Source organism: Aplosporella prunicola, assembly GCF_010093885.1.
Source record: "Aplosporella prunicola CBS 121167 unplaced genomic scaffold K452scaffold_23, whole genome shotgun sequence".
Lineage (NCBI taxonomy): Eukaryota > Fungi > Ascomycota > Dothideomycetes > Botryosphaeriales > Aplosporellaceae > Aplosporella > Aplosporella prunicola.
The window spans coordinates 591,515-609,259 of NW_022983551.1; the positions used below are offsets into that span (position 1 = coordinate 591,515).

Here is a 17,745-nt window from a genome sequence, read left to right on the forward strand (position 1 = left end):
AAAACAGGTCTCTGCGCGCAGGCGGCAAGCGGCGGGCGACATGTGACAGGTTATTGGCTGGTTGCATTTCCATTCAATGCGACTCCGGTGAGGTTGAAAAAGTGCCATGTCCGGTTTTTGTTAATACCGGGGAGCCCTAGCCGCCATGAAAGAGGATGCTGTACGTGGTGGACCCCTACTCACTACGCCGTACCAGCCCGCCTATAGATAGCAATCACGTCGCGCGGTAAGTTGGGCCAGCAGGTTTTTACGCATGCATGACAGGATGCACCACAATAATCCAGAAGAGGCAGGTTCAAAGAATGCATAAAAAATCCTTGTATGTTAAGCAAATCCTACCCTTTAATTCTACGTGGTAACGCGCGCTTGGCGTTTGCTGATATCGCCATAGACGCCATCAATCAAAAGCGGTTACAATTGATTTAGCGGCGCAGTCCCAAGTTATGTGCCATCCATACTTTATCGATATGAAGACATTTTGGTGCAGTAAGGCTACCCAATAAGTATATGGAGTGAGTGAACTTGCGCCATGCATGCTAGCAAAGACCTACTCTACGCCGCCCCACGTAGTGCTTCCTTAATACGTGGTGGGCTCCGACGGCTCCTTGCACCGGCAAGCCGCATCTTGCTGTCGCCTAGTCAACTTTATGGCTTGGCAAAGCATCACTCTCCTTCCCTTCAACCTCCACCACCAATGTGTTTCACTCCATCTTGTTATACTCTTTGAACCGCACATCATCTACCCACGCGACGCGCCGAGTGACGAGCTGCCCGGCACCGAAACCGAACGCTAAGCTTGACGCGCCGGTCACCGATGGGCCTGTTCCTGGGCAACTGCTTGATATTGACCACGAAGTTGTCAGCGCCGACAATCACGATAACCGAGTCCAAGCCGTGAAAGACGGAACCTGTACCATTCTCGCAAGCCTAGGCCTCAAGCATCAACAGGCGGAACTTGAAGTGAGGCGATTCGTCGGTCGGCTTCGCTCTTCCTCAGAGACAAGTATTTCGTTTTCGGCCACACCGACCTTCGCCTGCGGCTACTCCTACTCCACCACGACGCAGTTCTGACAGGTCATCGCGCCTCTCCCACCCTTGTATCTCTTTCACCCCCAACCATCGTCAAATCAAACAGACGCCCCAAAGATGCCTCCCAAAAAGGCTTGCCGCTTCTTCGCCACGCCAGCAGGCTGTCACTACGGGAAGAGGTGCAAATTCGCACACAGTAATAGAGCGGAGGTCCATAACAACAGCACGCCTCAAGGTAGATCCAATCTTCAAGGTCCTAGGCGTGAATCCGCGCCTCGTGTCGGCTCAACCTCCGAAGCCGAGCTCCGTACTTGGAGGTTCCAGATCCCTAAAGATGGCGAATACGCTCTTCCTCTCGGTCCGGAACTCTCGCGATTCTTCCAAAAGGCTGCTGAGCTTGTCGCAAGCGAGCCGGAGACCCGTCAAGCCGTGGTCTCGCGGCTGGCATCGGCTGGCGGCTTAGTGCGCATCAGAGAGCTCATCGACAGAGACATGGAGGTCGATCCTATGCCGCGGAAGACAAGAAAGTTCAAGAGCCAGTACATTCCTTTTTTCCAAACGATTTCCCATCCCGATGTCCTAGCATCTATAGTGTTAGAGCAGTCGGTCGGCAGCATCTACAACTTCCTCTACGGTGTAGCTGGTCAAAGGTTCATCAAGCTAGCTTCTTTCACCGAAGAAATGCTTACAGCTCTTGTCGGTACTATTGAAACAAATGACTCGCAACCGCTCCCGGATATTTTCGACGTTGTCCTTCTGGTGTTTTCCAAAGTTGTCGAATTGAACGGTGGCGCTAAGATCCACCTGGAGATTCCGCCAATAATCGACGCTCTTCGCGCTACGCTTGAACAAGCTGTCGCGTCTTATGATGAGACGTCTTTACAGCAAGCACAGTATCACCTATCCAAAATCCAGCGGCGTCTTGGAATCGGCAGCGCTATTCCTGCACTTGAATCGAAACCCGAAGCATCAACTACCAAAGCCTCGTTCACCCTCTCTCGCGACCTTCCCGGCTCCCTCTCACGCCTAGGTCGTCGACACGACAATGACTATGAAGACATTCAAGATATTAGAATTTTGCCAACACTACAGGAGATCATGTCGCAAAGAATTGAGTACCTGCCGACTAAAGACTCATCAGACTGGCACCAACCTGGCGTTCAAGGCCTATTGGATAGGAACTTCCGACTTCTCCGTGAGGACACCATTGGGCAGCTGCGCGACGCCATACATACCGAGTTTATGAGGATGCAACAGCAAAACAATCACATAAAAACTCGGACAACCAAACAACAGGGTCTTAGGACTTACACGTATAGAGACGTGAATGTCGTCAATCTCTCGGTGGACAGGCGAGACGGCCTTCAGTGCGAACTTGGCTTCGGGCAGCTGCAGCAACTCCGAGGGGCGACTGCTCGTGCAAGGCAGGAGTGGTGGACAAACTCTCGCCGCCTCCAACCAGATGCTCTCATCTGCCTCCTCCATCAAGACGGTCTTTCCTTGTTTTGCTCAGTCTGCGATACAACCGAAAGGCTAAAGAAGAATGAGGAAAAACCCGACAATTCCAGTGCAACGCGCAAAGAGCCAACCAACCTCTATTCACATCCTGACGCTGCCTATCTTACGGTACGACTTGTTGAGCACAGCGATGAGTCGATCCGTGCTCTTCTTCGGAGATGTCCCGGCCGGGATTCAATGCTACTAATCGAATTCCCGGGCGTGCTACTTCCTGCCTTCGAGCCGACTCTTCAAGCTCTAAAGCAAATGTCGAAGACGGAGGATATCCCGTTTTCCGAGTTTCTTGCGCCAACGAATGGAACTCCGGGTGGGATTACACCCGTACTCCCTCCGGTGTATTCCAGAAAGCCATATTTCCGATGTAATTTGAAAGCGATCACGAAAGACAACAGAAATCTCTACCTATCGACCGATGGCACCAGACTTGATGCTCAAGTTCTTCAAGAGAACTCGTCATTGGATGAAGCACAGTGCCGCGCCGTCATTGACTCCCTCACAAGGAGCTTGGCGCTCATTCAAGGTCCACCGGGCACGGGAAAAAGCTATACTGGTATCGCCCTTATCAAGATCTTACTCGACAACAGAAAGGCTTCTGACATTGGACCCATCTTGTGTGTCTGTTACACCAATCATGCTCTTGATCAGCTGCTTGAACACCTTGTCGACAGTGGTGTTGAACAGATTATCCGCGTAGGCTCCCGATCCAAATCTGAAGCTCTCCAGGCACTCAACCTCCGTGTTATCGCCAGGAAAATGGAGAGCACGAAAACGGAAAAGCATTTGGCCTGGGAATACCGCACCGCATTGGAAAAAGATGAGCAGGAAATTCAAGGACTTACCGCCGAATATCTCAAAGCAGAGTCTTGGAAATCAGTCAGAGAATACCTCAAGACTCATTATCCTCGTCATCACAACCAACTTTTCGGTGTTGAAGATTATATGGAAGCTGACGGTTATCAAACCGTGAAACACCATCCTGAAACTACCATTCACAAATGGCTCCACCAACCATTCAGCAATCGGGGCCAGCAGCCGAGGGCACTTGAGGTTTTGCAGGAGAGCCCCGTACACGGAATGACATCCCCAGAACGTGAGATGCTGTATCGTTCTTGGACGAGACAGATCCGGGGCAAGCTTAGCAGGAACATTGTTACTGCTTTGTCTGAGTACGAGTCGAACAAGAATTCGTATGCGCGGAACAGGATGGAAATGGACCTCCGCTGTCTGCAGCAAGCTCAAGTCATCGGGATCACAACGAGTGGGCTTGCGAGAAATCTCGAGCTTCTCCGGCGTGTCCGAACGAAAGTAATGCTCTGTGAAGAAGCTGGAGAAGTACTTGAAGCCCATACGCTTACTGCATTGCTGCCATCAGTTGAGCATGCGATCCTCATCGGAGATCACCTTCAGCTTCGTCCACAAATCCAGCGATATGATCTCGGGAGGGAACATCCATCAGGAGAGCAGTTCTCTCTGGACGTATCTCTTTTCGAGCGATTAGTGCAACCTAACGATACAGAGGCGATCAAGCTGCCGTTCACCACGCTCGAGACGCAACGGCGGATGCATCCCTCCATCTCGCAACTGATCCGCGACACACTCTACCCTGCGCTAAATGATGCTCCTTCAACGAGTTCATACCCACACGTTCCCGGAATGAAGGAAAGGTTGTTTTGGTTCGACCACACAGAGCCTGAGGCAAATGCGGACGAAGATCAAGCCGCGATTGCGACTAGTCATACAAATGATTTCGAGATAGAGATGACTACGGCGCTAGTTTCTCACTTGATGAGGCAAGGCGTTTATCGAGCGAATGACATTGCTGTCATCACTCCTTACTTGGGACAACTACAAAAGCTACGAAAGAGATTGGGAAGAATGTGCGAACTTGTCCTCAACGATCGCGACTTGGATGAACTCGAGCAGGCGGGCTTAGTGCCGGAAGAATCATCTCAGGTCAGTAAGGCGTCGGCCTTGACGGCACTGAAAGTAGCGACCATCGACAACTTCCAAGGCGAGGAGGCAAAAGTCGTTATCATCTCGCTTGTCAGGTCCAACAAGCGAAACAAATGTGGCTTTCTCAAGACTTCCAACAGAATCAACGTTTTGCTCTCCCGAGCCCAGCATGGAATGTACGTCATTGGGAATTCACAAACTGCCGGCGGAGTCCAGATGTGGGCTGATGTACTCGACATTCTCCGGGAAGGAAGCCAAATTGGAAACCAACTCGAACTCTGCTGCCCGCGTCACCGCGATAAGCCCATTATCGTATGCTCGCCCGATGATTTTCCCTTACTGTCTCCCGAAGGCGGTTGCAATCAGGCTTGTGACAAGAGACTACGTTGTGGTCATGCTTGCATCAACAAATGTCATTCCGACATGCTACACGACGCGGTGGAGTGTCTGGAGCCCTGCCCAAGGCCGATAAAGGGATGCGATCACTCATGTCCTCGTACCTGTGGACGGTCTTGTCCCGAGAAATGTACAGTCAACGTCCACGACTCAACCAGGACATTGGCTTGTGGCCACTTGAAGCCCGATCTTCCATGCTGGCAAGCTCAGAATCTCTCTTCAGTTACCTGCCAGGTCATAGTCACCCGAGACATACCGGGCTGCGGACACAAGTTACGGCTTCCTTGCTACATCAACTACACTACTGACGAATTCAAATGCTCCGCATCTTGCGGCGCAGTCCTGCCGTGTGGACACACATGTAAGCACTCCTGCAGTTCTTGCAAAACTAGAGTCAACGGGGCAATAGACACGGAAAACCATGGAATTTGCAAACAGGTGTGTGGCAGAAACTACACCACTTGCCGTCATAGCTGCAGAACACCTTGCCACGGCGACAAGCCTTGTCCACTCTGCGATGCACCTTGCGAGGTTCAATGCAGTCATTCGAGATGCAGCAAGAAATGTCGCGAGCCATGCGACCCATGCGCTGAAGCTGTTTGTTCTTCGAACTGTCCTCATAGCAAATGCAGCCTTCCATGTGCGGCACCTTGCGACTGGCTGCCTTGTTCGAGGAGATGCGAAAAGATTCTAAGCTGTGGACATCGATGTGCGTTAACCTGTTTGAAGTCAAACTTTTTTATTTACCATTGACCATAAGCTAACGTACATTTAGGCCCTTCCCTTTGCGGAGAAAAGTGCCCGGGCGCAGAATACTGCCAGAACTGCGCCACCGAAGACATCAAGGACCAACAAGTCGACTACATCATGATGTTAAAATACAGAGAGATAGACCTGGACGAAGACCCCTGCATCTTCCCGAGTTGCGGACACATCATGACTGTAGCCAACATGGATGGTCACATGGACATGAACGCGCATTACCACACATCTCCCGACGGAACACTTTCTGGAGTCAAGCCTGTCGAGCATTTTTCGAAGAACGAGGCGATCAAAGTGTGTCCGACATGCCGAGGCCCTCTTCGAAACGTTGCTAGATATGGACGCATCGTCCGGCGGGCACTCCTCGATGAGTCCATGAAGAAGTTCATCGTCTGGTCCAACGACGAATACCTTGCACTTTACCAACGCTTCCAGGATGCTCATGAGTACTTGGTCAATACCGCCGAAAATGTGAGCCCTGCACCAAGTGCCCCTGTCAAATTATCCATCTCCGGCAGTGCAGCCCACCAGTGCATTTTGATCAGACAGACTGCCGGTGAGATGCTACTATCGGGTCGGTACCAGAACATCCTGAGTCTGCGAAATCAGATCCAGAGGTATGTCTACAAGGTCCGGAAAGAGGAGCAGCCCTTCAAGAAAGTTTGGGACTTGTGCGAAGACGCACGTCGGCGACGGAACGCAACGGGATCCTTTCACTTCGACAACGAGGTTCTCCAGACGAGGGCATACTTGATGGCATCGGCCCTCCTCATCCGTTGCGACATCGGTATATTGACTGATGTCGTCGCCGTTTGGAAGGACAAGGTCCCTCGCGAACTACGCGCAGATGCGGAGCTCGACTTCTCAAAGAACCACAAAGTTTGTACGGGGTTACTGAACGAAGCAGAGAAGATGCAGAATCCCCTTCAGGTTGTCGAAGCCCACGTCTTCATCGCGCAATATAATGCCATTGAGCGATTGAGCGCGCCCGCCGAAACCGCAGAGACGTTGCGCCAACAAGGTATGGAGCACATCTCAACAGCCAAGCGTCTCTGCGAGCAGCATCCTGGCTCAACCAAGGGCATGGCCAACGAGACCACGACAGTGGAGAAAATGCTCAAGGAATCGACGTTCTTCAGCGTGGTGACCTCGGAGGAGCGTAGAGCTGTGCTTGCGGCCATGGCTACCGAGTTCCGCGGCACCGGACATTGGTACTACTGTCAGAACGGACATCCCTTCACCGTGGGCGAGTGCGGCATGCCGATGGAGCAGACGCGTTGCCCGCAGTGTGGTGCGCTTGCGGGTGGAAACCACCATCAACCAGCTGAGGGTGTTCGTCACGCAACTGATTTGGAGGAAGAGCTGCGGAACTTGCGGATGTAGGGGTTCGTAGCAGGGTTCGTTTCCGAGGGGTAGTGGCTGCGGTTGATGGTCTTGATGTGATTGTACATTAGAAGTTGGATACAATCAAACAAAATGTCTTGTACAGGTTGGAGATCAGAGACTTACTGTGAGTTTGGGGTAGTTTCTACCTCAATGAGTGTTTTTGATAAGAACATGCAGAGGCCAGGCCTGGCTTAGCCCTGGCTCTCGAAGTTTCCGTGATGGTATTACTCCAACTTTGATTCGCGGAATCGTAAATTCAATAATTTCCGTGCCTGTGAATGGATGGGTCTTTTAGAAATGCATATGCGGAAAGATGCATGTAAAATTTTACCTGCAGAGGTTATTTTTAGATGCAGTGGTTATCACTGAACTGAATATGCGGCTCTAGACTCCCGGCAAACATCTGTCCCGATCACGTTAGAAAATCACTTCAAGAAGGTGCATGTCGCCATCGATAAGCCAGACTTGCCAAGCTTATTTGATGCTACCTAAGGTCATTAGCGAGAGACATCACTGGCCTCGACAAGTGTGCTCCGAGGGTTCGTGTCGATGCGGCGACCCAACAACGGCTCCGGTTGCCACCATCAAGGGTACTATGTCGTGCGATGAGGTGCTGGCGAGTAACTTGTCAGGGTAAGCGATGTGGGATTGTGTTTGACATTTGGGTGGTATATGTAGGCGCACCCCGCCCATATCCAATTGCGTCATCGGCGTGCGACATTGCACGATCAGTTAGCCGCATGAAAGACTGGAGAGTTGAATAAAACTCCCAGCCGAGGCCTTTAAAGCGCACGGTCTCTTCAGAAGCCCATGATAGCTCTCTCACGATCGCACCGCCAAAAGCTTTGAGCTAGTGGCCCGTTTGCTAGCGTTTAACATGGCTGACGCGCATGATGCCGAGAAGTTCGACCCGGCTGTTCGCGTTACCTCGCCTTCGTCCAACGTCTACAAAACTGGGAATTTGGCCTTTGTTGGCGAGCAAGGCGGAAATGGATCGCTACCAACCTTCCAGGAAGCCACTGGTGCACCTGTCGAGCAACATTCCCCGTTGGGGTACAAAGTTCAGTGGTTCACCATTATTTTCCTGAATATCGGGCAAATGATTGGAACTGGTGTTTTTTCAACCCGTGAGTACATTCCAAATTCCATTGGAGCACGATCAAACCATACCTTTATCGTAGTCCTTTGTTTTGTCATCCCCCAAGTTTAACAAGAAAACGTAGTACTGACTGTGCGTAGCGGCATCAATCTTGACAAACACTGGCTCAGTCGGCTTGGCATTGATGTACTGGGTCATCGGATTCGTAATTTCATGCTGTGCTCTCGGAGTGTACCTCGAGCTAGCCTCCAACTTTCCATCCCGTTCCGGAGCCGAAGTCGTCTACCTGGAACAAGCTTATCCGCGTCCGCGATACTTCTTTCCAACGACATTTGCGGTTCAGTCGGTGTTGCTATCTTTTAGCAGTAGTAACGCAGTTGGTAAGTTGACCTCATTTAAAGACCATATACGATTAAACTAACTGGTAGTAAGTCCTGGTGAGTCAAACAATCCAAAATAGCAAACCGTACCTTTTCAAAGCCTAATCTAACCCGAAAAGGCTCAATATGCGTTTAAGATGAGTGATTACAGCCCCTCAAACTGGGAGCAAAAGGGCGTAGCTGTTGCAAGTTACACACTTGCTGTTGTCTGTCCGTATTACATAGAGTTTTATGAAAACTAAGGCTGATTTTTATAGTGCTTGTTTTGAGCGATAAGCTTGCCATTTGGCTTTCGGATATCTTTGGATTCATCAAGGTTTTGACTCTCATTTTGTAAGTCTGCAAAATCTGAACAGAATCCTTCAAATATCTGATGAACGACAGTGTCAGCATAACCGGCCTTGTCGTCCTCGGTGGCCACACTTCTGTTCCCGATCCACACGCCAACTTCCGCGATGCCTTTGCCGGCACTTCCAGCAATGGAAATGCTATGGCAAATGCTTTGGTGAAGATCACATTCGCATATGAAGGATTTCAAAACGCTTTCAACGTGATGAACGAAATCAAGGTATGAAAAAATGATTGAAAGTGCAGGCAACAGACCTGTGGGCTTAGCTAAATGCTTTCAGAATCCCGTCCGCACCGTTAAGAAAAGTGCACCGATCTCGCTGCTGATCGTTGCTATTATGTACATGCTTTGCAACATCGCTTTTTTTGCTGCTGGTAAGCATACCTTTCCGAACTTCTCCTTCTATCTGCGAGGACCAGCGATTGCTCAAGAACTACATTAACAATCACACGACAGTTCCCAAAGATGAGCTGAAAACTGCCGAGCAGACCGCCGCCACACTTTTCTTCACCAAAGTCTTTGGCAAAAAAGCTGCCCAAGGGCTCAATATTCTGGTCATTATCAGCGCGTTTGGAAACCTGATTTCGGTGCTGATCGGTCAATCACGAATGATCCGCGAAATTGGACGGTAAGCTGTTCACCCTTGCCAGTATCCAAAATGGACTAAAAAATACGGGACGATTGAAGCTGACAGCTGGTGTAGACAAGGCGTCCTGCCTTGGCCTAAGTTTTGGACTACAACCAAACCTTTCGGAACACCAATTGGACCATACTTGTTGAAATGGGGAATGACAACGCTCATGATCGTGGCGCCACCCGCTGGTGATGCGTTTAACTTTGGTATACACCCACACTCTACTCGCCTACACTCGTCTTGAAATCACAAGCTAACCCATGTTTCTAATATGTAGTCGTTGATCTCCAAACATACCCCAACTCCATTTTCTACTTCCTCATGACAGTCGGCCTGTACTTGATCCGACGCCAACGCAAGCGGATTGGAATCGGACGGTCCGAGTTCCGTTGCTGGGACCCTGCTGTGATTTTGTTCCTGGCCGTCAACCTTTTCCTCCTGATCATGCCCTGGTATCCTCCGGAAGGCGGAGCGACTGGCGGCGATGTCAGCTTCTGGTACGGTACCTATTGTATCGTTGGAATCGGAATGTGAGTATATCTCTTCTTTCTTTCGGCCTGGAACGGCTTAGCAAAGATTCAACTAACGGTGCTCAGTATTCTTGTATGCGGCTTCTACTACTGGATTTGGATTTACGTACTGCCATACTTTGGTAAGTATGAGATGAGGCAGACTGTTTTAACCTTGGATGATGGCTCGGTTACACATAAATTGGTCAAGGTGCCGAAAGACCAGTTGGAGCAGTGGGATGCGGAACATGATGTGTCTGGGCATTCAATTCACCGGGACACTATGGAGACTGCAAAGGAAAGGTAGATAGCAGATACTGTACTTGCTAGGGCGGCTTATTTTGGTTCGTGAAGCGGAACTAGTCCACTGATAGAATAAAATAACTAAGCGACCTTGGTCCGTTTGCCTGTAGTACATGTACAGATCTCCAACGGCTTTGTCGGGATGTAGATATTGAATTCTTATCAATATCGCTAGGTTATTCTTATACCAGTGCTGGATATTTCTTTTCCTTTTCACTCATCATCCTGGCCTCGAAACTCATTTCTTATGAGCAATTGATGGCTGCACTCGGAAAAGACTATCAGTGCCCATTACTCAAATGGATGGACACACAAACCTTTCAGCATCTTTCTCAGGGTCTTCCAGCCATAACTTGTCGTGACTCCACAAAGAGCCTGATGATGTGGATGTATGAAGACGAACACGGCCCTTGCTGTCGTTTGATTTGTCCAGGTTGTCAGTGTCGCATAGGCCGCTTTGCTCGTTCTCGAAAATCGGCGTCGGGTCCAACATTAATGCTGTTCATTTTTGCAGTTGTCAGCTGCGGATCACTTTCTTCCTTCTTTAAGGAGCGACTTACCTGCGAGAACAGGCTCACGGACCACTTGCCTTGAGCATTTCTTTTGGAGAATACACACGATTATGCCGGAAAATGCAACGAGTACATTGAGTGCTAGCCATGTGTAGACACGCCAGAACTCTATGCGTGCTTCGTTGGCTTGTACGGGCTCTTTGACTAATGTACGTTGTCCTCTTGGGCCCTTGAGGTCTTCGACATTCGCGCTCCATGCACCGTGGTATGTCAGGGTGAGGATGTTTTGGAAGTAGGCATCTGTGTTCTTCTCAATGTCCAGGTTCACGGTACTCATCCACATGACGTTTCGTACCGTCTCAGGTATTATCTGTAGTGTAAACTCAACCAGAGGATCGGCATCGATGTGGTCCATGTTCTGTTCTCGGCATTCCAGAAGCGTGTCTGCGACCAATATTGGATCCTTACAGCTGATCACGCCAGCTTTCCACTTGAGTTTCGCCATGGCGATGCAGTATATAACATTGTCGAATGATATCCAGAGGTATTCCTTTACTGGTGTGTCTGTGTTTGAGCATCCTTCGCTCGCCATGGTCCCGTTTCCTGCATCGTCGTGATAACGTAGATAAATAGCCCCAAAAGTCTCTTCCGCGACTGTACTTGGCTTTGGGAAACTAGTTCCGTTGAGAGGGTGGTCCTTTTTATTTCGTACCAACAGGGCGGTGCCGGCTGTAGATAATAGTGAGTTCGTAATGGGTCTTCCAGTGTTTCCGAGGGTGAACCAGTCTGTCGTTCTGTTTTGAACTTGCTTCTGTACTTCTTTCGGTATCAAATCCAGCGTTTGGACCCACTCAAATCTCGTAATTTTGAAGTGTGGCATAACAACATCCGATAGTGAGCTGTTTACAGGTATCCCGTTAAGCTGGGGAATAACTCTGCGTGGATTCCGTACAGATTCCTTTCCATTGTTGTACCATTTGTTGAAGTTGAAGTACGACGCGCCCGCCGCTATAAGAACGTGGTCTTGGGCTCCCAACGGCCCTGCCACAACGCTGGCCCATCTCGGCGGCATGGCCTCGGTCACCTGCGATATTGTAACAATATTCCCCTTTTCTACTTTGACCTTGTTGTTGGGTACCCATGAAACGGACCCGGTCAGCACAGGACCCGCCATCAGTGCTGGCCACGGTAAAAACAAGGCTGTCGATATCCAGAAGAGAAGGCTCTTTCGGGGTATCAGAGGTCCCGAGCGCCAGGATATTTGTTTCGCTATCTCCGAGAAAGAAAGCCCCGACAGTTCGATAGCGATGAAGGTGCAGCGCCAGGCAAGTATCCCGTGCCAGGTTGAACCAAGGAGAGAGGTAAGTCTGAGTCCGGCCGCGATCAAGGTAGTGATATCTGATTGGCTGATGCGGTATGTAGAGGTGCGGTCGACGGGAAACACTTCTCCGTTGAGTAGGATTACAGTGACTGACAGAGCGGTTGAACAGATAAAATGAAGTGGTATATACCACCATGCTCTGGTTAGTAACAGAGGTCGTGAAGGGTCCTTTCTCTTTCTGCATATGTGACCGGTTGGTTGTGACATGGTAGTATTGCTAAGCAAGGATTATTGTTCGACCACGGTTGTAGTTGATCAAAAATTCTTCCTTCAATGTGGAAGGCTGTTTTCTAAACACTGTATCTTAATCGACACTGCAGAAGGTCAAAAAAGAAATAGTTGGGATTATAAGACCTTTCGTATAATGGTTTTCAAGCCCAAAAATAGTGAGCGCATTGGCTACCTCTCACATTGCGCACTCACCATCACACACCTAAAACCATCATCTAGGCAGCAGCAGTTTCCCCATGAGGCTGAATGAAGAAAGGACGATGATTTTTCCAGGGTTTGATCCATGTGATGTTTTTTAGCAGGACTTCAAATGAGCAAGAGCTGATGAAGTTGAAGGATTCAAGTTTGTATGGATGACACGTCATGATAGTAAGATACTGCCTTCGTGAATGCCGAAATGCCTTATTTCCATGATATGAAGGTACAGACAAGGATTTAATTCAGCCTCGCCGTTTTGCTTACAAGTTTGTCCTCTACTCATTAAAATAATCCGGAAATGACCAGCAAGCTACGTGACTATGAGTTGGCCCACAACTTGATAATGTAATATAGTTTTCAACATTTTATGCCAAATGAGCCGAACTTCAGATTGGCACAACTATTCTGAACCATTCGAGTTTATGCTAAAACCGAGAATCTAATGGTAAATCACGAAAAGTGCCCGAGTGATTTTACCCTGTCACTTCTTCCTCTCCGAGTACTTGAAGACTCATTAAATATATTTTTAGGTGACTGCGGTAGCCACAACCAAACTGGAATCACGATCCTAATCCGGCTTAGGGAGTTTCTGGATCTGTGTTTCCATTAACGACCCCAGAAGCGTCATGCCGGGATCCGAAACGGTCATGCACTGATGCAGTAAGCTGACCAGGGTAGCTGCTTAGTGGCGGCTTATCCACCAGCAGCTGATCTCCTACATGCGGCCTCCGCAAGGCTTTCACGTCGCAAGTGAGGCCACCTCACCTTAGCTGGCTGCATGTCAGATAAATTTGGGGTTAGGGCGGAGGCTAACGTTTGCAGCTGCTGTTTTAGGTACTGTTTGACGCATTGTGACACGGGTGGTTGTTGGAAGTGTGTTTGCGAAAGATGATTGGTCTCAGCCCCCATATGTGACTTATCAGATGCAGTGATTGGCCGCTAATGTCATCTCACAATTCATCTGTAGATAATGTACGGTGAATAAACTTCTATTATTGTTTGAAAATTAGGTGACCTCATATAGTAACCTTCCAATTTATTATACCATTATCTAGCGCCCGTCACCGCAAACCGAGATCCACCGACAGATGAAAAGAGCCGTAGTAAAATATTGTTTAATCGATATAGCTTTTTCTGCCTTTGCCACGAGTAGTTGTAAACCCTCTTGATCCACAAAAACGCCATTAGTATAGATGATTCAAGCAAGAAAACTCTCCCAGCATTATACGAGCCGTTGACAACCACTAACCTCACCATACTTTAATAATTGCTTCATTAATCTTACATATTTTTAAACCGCCAAAGAAAGCCTCTAATCCCTACTTCTCAGCTTTACCACGAGGTTCAGTAGCAGCGGAGTCCTTCTCCTCGTCCTTGAAAACCTTCTCATCCAGACCATATTCAGTCTCAAGGTCCTTTCTCAACTCGACCTGCTCCTCCATAAACACGAACAGGAAGCCCAACCCGACGAACGTAATACCAATCTGCCACGTCCGCTTCAGGCTATCACTGAATACGCTGATGACTTGGTCTCGCACACCATTAGCCGTGGGAAGAGCACTGACGAACGCCTTTGTCGCATGCTCATACGCATGCCCGCCGGAGAGCTGCTCGCGAATAGCAACGTCGCTGATGCGCCCTGCGAGCTGGTCGAAGCGGTTGTTGAAGATGGAAGAGGGGATGATGCTGCCCCAAACCATGCCAAAGGCCCGGATGAAGCCCCACGTGGCCGTCGAGCTTGCTGAATCTGCCTCGGACAGCTTGGCCTGTAAGGCTGGGAGTAGGGCTGCGAGAATCAAGCCAAAGCCTATGGACTCGACAATCTGGAATATGACCCATTCGGCTGTCGACGAGTTCTCGTCAAGCAACGTTAAGAGTCCGTATCCGATCACCATGATAGCGAATGCGGCGAGGTGGATGGGCTTGTATTTGCCGTACTTTTCCAAGAGCTTGCCACCGATGCCGCCGAATGGGATCATGACGACGACCGTCGGAAGCAGCTGAACACCTGAGCGAGCGGGAGTAGACATGCGCACGCCTTGAAAGTAGACGGGCATGAAGTAGAGCACCCAGACACTCGCCAGGCTATGGAAGAAGGTTATGATGAAGACAGCGGAAGAAGTCCTGTTTTTGAAAAGGTGGAGAGGCATGATAGGCTCAACGGCAAACCGCGAGCCTTCGTAGAAGAGGAAGGCGGCGAAGCCGGCGAAGCCAAGAATCAATGGCACGAGGATGCGGAATGATGACCAAGGGTATACGGTGCCAGCCCAGCCCAATGCGATCAGAGTCGAGACGCAGGAGGCAATGAACAGGGCGTTGCCAAAGTAGTCGATCCTCTTGAGGCTTTGGCCAATGCTGAGTTTGCGGTCGTACTTGACTTGTAGGAAGAGAGTCAAGACGACGAGCGCGACGCCAGCAACCGGTAGATTAAGGTAGAAGACCCATCGCCAAGTCGAATATTCGACGATTAGACCTGCAAAGAGAGGACCAAGGGCGGTGCCGAGGGTGATGGCTCCGAAGATGATGCCCATGAACGTTCCGCGCTCGCGCAAGGGGATGATGTCGCAGATGATGAGCTCGACCAAGACGTTGATGCCGGAGCCGCCAAGTCCCTGGATGGCACGGCCAGCGATCATCATGTTCAAGTTATCGGCACCACCACAGAGCCCGCTACCCAAGGTGAAGATAGCAACAGCCAAGATTGTCAAATAGCGCCTTCCAAAGATGTCGGCCAGCTGGCCGTAAAGAGGCTGAAAGGACGTCATGGTCAAGAAATACTGCAGGCAGGGTCAGCTTGCTGTGTTTTATGCGCGCGCGCGCGTCAGAAAACTTACGGCCATGATGACCCAAACGTAGGAATCGGCGCCACCGAGATCGGCAATGATGGAGGGAAGGGCAGTGGAAACGATAGTGGCCTCAAGGGCTACGAGCAAACCGGTGATGGACAGGCCAGCAATGATGAGCCAGAAGCGAACGCCTCTCTTCTGAGGAGTAGGCGGAGGCTTAGCCGGAGCATCGGCTGAAGTGTCCGAGGCGGGCTTGAGGGCGGCGGTAGACATATCGGGCAGAAGCAAAGGAGAGAGAGGTGCATGCGAAAGAGAGGTGAGGCGTGGGGTACAAGTAGGCTGATTCGGCTTTGTCGAGTTGACCGACCTCACCGAACGTCGCCGATGGGGCCAAAAGGAGCGCGCGTTGTCGGGGCATTGTGGGCGGGAGAAGACCGAATGCGAATTGGGTAGTGATGGCACAAGGCAACAGTCGGAGGAGATGGGCACTCCTAGTGTTGATGATGATGGAGGTCACCGGCCATGATGGATGATGGAAGAAAGTGGTGGAGAGGCACGTGACCGCAAAGCACCAGCCGCCATTGGCACAGTGGACAGCGGATGTGCGCCCTTCCCGCCGCTACTCCGCACCTTTTCTCCACCACCTCTCCACCACGCTCCACGTCATGTCGACAACGACACCACCCGTCAAACAGCATCGTCTTGCGTGCAACCGTTGCCACCAGCACAAGCTGCGATGCAATAAACGCCCCGACGCCCAAGTCTGCTCCCGCTGTCAAGCCGCAGGCGCAGAATGCCTCTTTAGCGTTTCGAGGCGAGGCTGCCGCCCGCCAAAGCCAAAGCGACAGCAACTCCCTCCGCAGTCTCAAGATGACGCTATCCTCGACCCAACTCTCTTTTCCCTCTCTCCCACCACGCCTTGGGATGCATCGCTCCTAGCTCCTCCCTTCGATCCGTCGTTCTTTGACACCGCTCTCGCTGCCAACCCGCAGCAGCTCTCGACAACGTCGCCCTCTGAATCATACTCGGCATCTGACGATTCTGTCACGGCGCCATCCTTTACCACAGTCGACCTTGATTGCCAACTTGCAAGGCTGTCGCAAAGCCTCAGCTGCCATCTAGCAACCATACCATCGCTATCCATCTGGTCTTCGATGCCCGAGAACCCACCGAAGGACCTGCACTTCTCTGTCGATGATACCTTCGCTCTCACCCAGTCTCTTGTTAACACTTACCGCGATGTTGCGTCGATACAGAATCGTGGGACCCTTGACGATTCGTCTACATACTTGCTGATCGCATGCCATCGTCGCCTGATTGATATCTGGGAGCGCGTCTTTTGTCACATGCGGAAGTGCATCTCCCAAGGCCCCAACGACCTTTCGGTCAGCGTCCCTTCCGTGAAAATGGGCTCCTTCACGGCTTCGTCATCTGCCGCAATCACTTTGCATTTGACCTTGATCACGCAGTTTGCTCAGCAGCTTCAGCACGGCATACAGTCACTTCTCCGCGTTCTGACGGAAAACTCGAACACGTTCTCCGAGCTTCTTCCTGCTGATGCTCCGGATGCTCTAGCTACACTTCACCACGCACCGTGTGGGATAGATCCTGTAAGCTTGAGTTGCCAGGCTATTTCGGAAAAGTCCAACAAACTTGTGAGCGACATTGAAGACATCAAGGCTTTGGCTCGGGATCGCCACTTATAATCAGAGGGAAGTTAGGTTCCTGTGCCTGGTATATTTGACCAAATACAAGATGAGGTTGTCCACGGGCAAGGCCAGTCTTGACGACGATCCTGAAGGGTACAAGAACCAGCATCGCAGCATCGATGGGGCCATCGAGATTGGTGCGACCACGCTTGTTAAGGTGGTATTAGTAATTGTTGGCATCAGGGTGGCTGACCCAAGTGACTAAAACTCATTAACAAGGTGCGGGAGACTTGACTTATAAACGTTCATCTCAAAGTAAGGACGACCTAGAGCTTTGTCATACTTCATAGGAGTACCTGTCTGCGACAACCCGAACACCGCCGTTAGTTGCCTGCACGGGCACTTGGTGCTAGGACATGTGCATAATCCCGGACTCATGGGCCGAGATTACCACGTCTGAGCTGACCAGCAACTTCCGGTCATTAAAAAAGCGGTCTCATATCCGGATAAACTCCACATACGGTCAGATTTTGTACCAGCGTCCTAGTGTGTCAGAAGCTTTATGCCGTTAAAGGCAGTTTCACCATACCCACCTAGGATTCGCATGGCCGTTTGCATACCTTTACGGTTATGAGGGAGTAACATTACAAAGAGTCATTGATAAGAGACC

General features: G+C 50.4%; 5 protein-coding genes across 5 annotated transcripts; 3 read left to right on the forward strand and 2 right to left on the reverse strand.

Moving 5' to 3' along the window:
* Positions 1-1,146: 1,146 nt before the first annotated feature.
* On the forward strand, positions 1,147-7,085 carry K452DRAFT_256255 (uncharacterized protein; the record flags this gene model as incomplete). Its single annotated transcript, XM_033538391.1, has 2 exons — positions 1,147-5,605; positions 5,672-7,085. 2 exons carry the CDS (start codon positions 1,147-1,149, stop codon positions 7,039-7,041), a joined length of 5,829 nt encoding a protein of 1,942 aa, XP_033394337.1. The 3' UTR covers positions 7,042-7,085.
* An 836-nt stretch (positions 7,086-7,921) lies between these two features.
* On the forward strand, positions 7,922-10,381 carry K452DRAFT_361276 (uncharacterized protein; the record flags this gene model as incomplete). The annotated part of the gene is made up of 11 exons (XM_033546407.1): positions 7,922-8,171; positions 8,284-8,523; positions 8,576-8,580; positions 8,643-8,733; positions 8,781-8,856; positions 8,908-9,091; positions 9,153-9,246; positions 9,329-9,500; positions 9,576-9,712; positions 9,784-10,036; positions 10,103-10,381. 11 exons carry the CDS (start codon positions 7,922-7,924, stop codon positions 10,320-10,322), a joined length of 1,722 nt encoding a protein of 573 aa, XP_033394338.1. The 3' UTR covers positions 10,323-10,381.
* Positions 10,068-12,418, reverse strand: K452DRAFT_338756 (uncharacterized protein; the record flags this gene model as incomplete). The annotated part of the gene is made up of 3 exons (XM_033545290.1): positions 10,068-10,580; positions 10,636-10,816; positions 10,879-12,418. The coding sequence occupies 3 exons, from the start codon at positions 12,416-12,418 to the stop codon at positions 10,532-10,534; spliced, it is 1,770 nt and encodes a 589-aa protein (XP_033394339.1). The 3' UTR covers positions 10,068-10,531.
* A 1,250-nt stretch (positions 12,419-13,668) lies between these two features.
* On the reverse strand, positions 13,669-15,914 carry K452DRAFT_256263 (uncharacterized protein). The gene is made up of 2 exons (XM_033538392.1): positions 15,475-15,914; positions 13,669-15,417 (listed from the first exon to the last, which is right to left on the reverse strand). Exons 1-2 carry the CDS (start codon positions 15,697-15,699, stop codon positions 13,960-13,962), a joined length of 1,683 nt encoding a protein of 560 aa, XP_033394340.1. The 5' UTR covers positions 15,700-15,914; the 3' UTR covers positions 13,669-13,959.
* A 177-nt stretch (positions 15,915-16,091) lies between these two features.
* On the forward strand, positions 16,092-17,132 carry K452DRAFT_311550 (uncharacterized protein; the record flags this gene model as incomplete). Its single annotated transcript, XM_033543437.1, has 1 exon — positions 16,092-17,132. One exon carries the CDS (start codon positions 16,092-16,094, stop codon positions 17,130-17,132), a length of 1,041 nt encoding a protein of 346 aa, XP_033394341.1.
* Between the last annotated feature and the right edge of the window lie 613 nt (positions 17,133-17,745).

What these genes read in the sequence shown, in the direction of transcription:
- K452DRAFT_256263 (XM_033538392.1), bottom strand. Translation starts at nt 15,699, where the DNA reads ATGTCTACCGCCGCCCTCAAGCCCGCCTCGGACACTTCAGCCGATGCT. An exon ending in ACGTTTGGGTCATCATGGCC is followed by an intron (nt 15,418 to 15,474) that starts GTAAGTTTTCTG and finishes CCCTGCCTGCAG; the next exon opens with TATTTCTTGACCATGACGTC.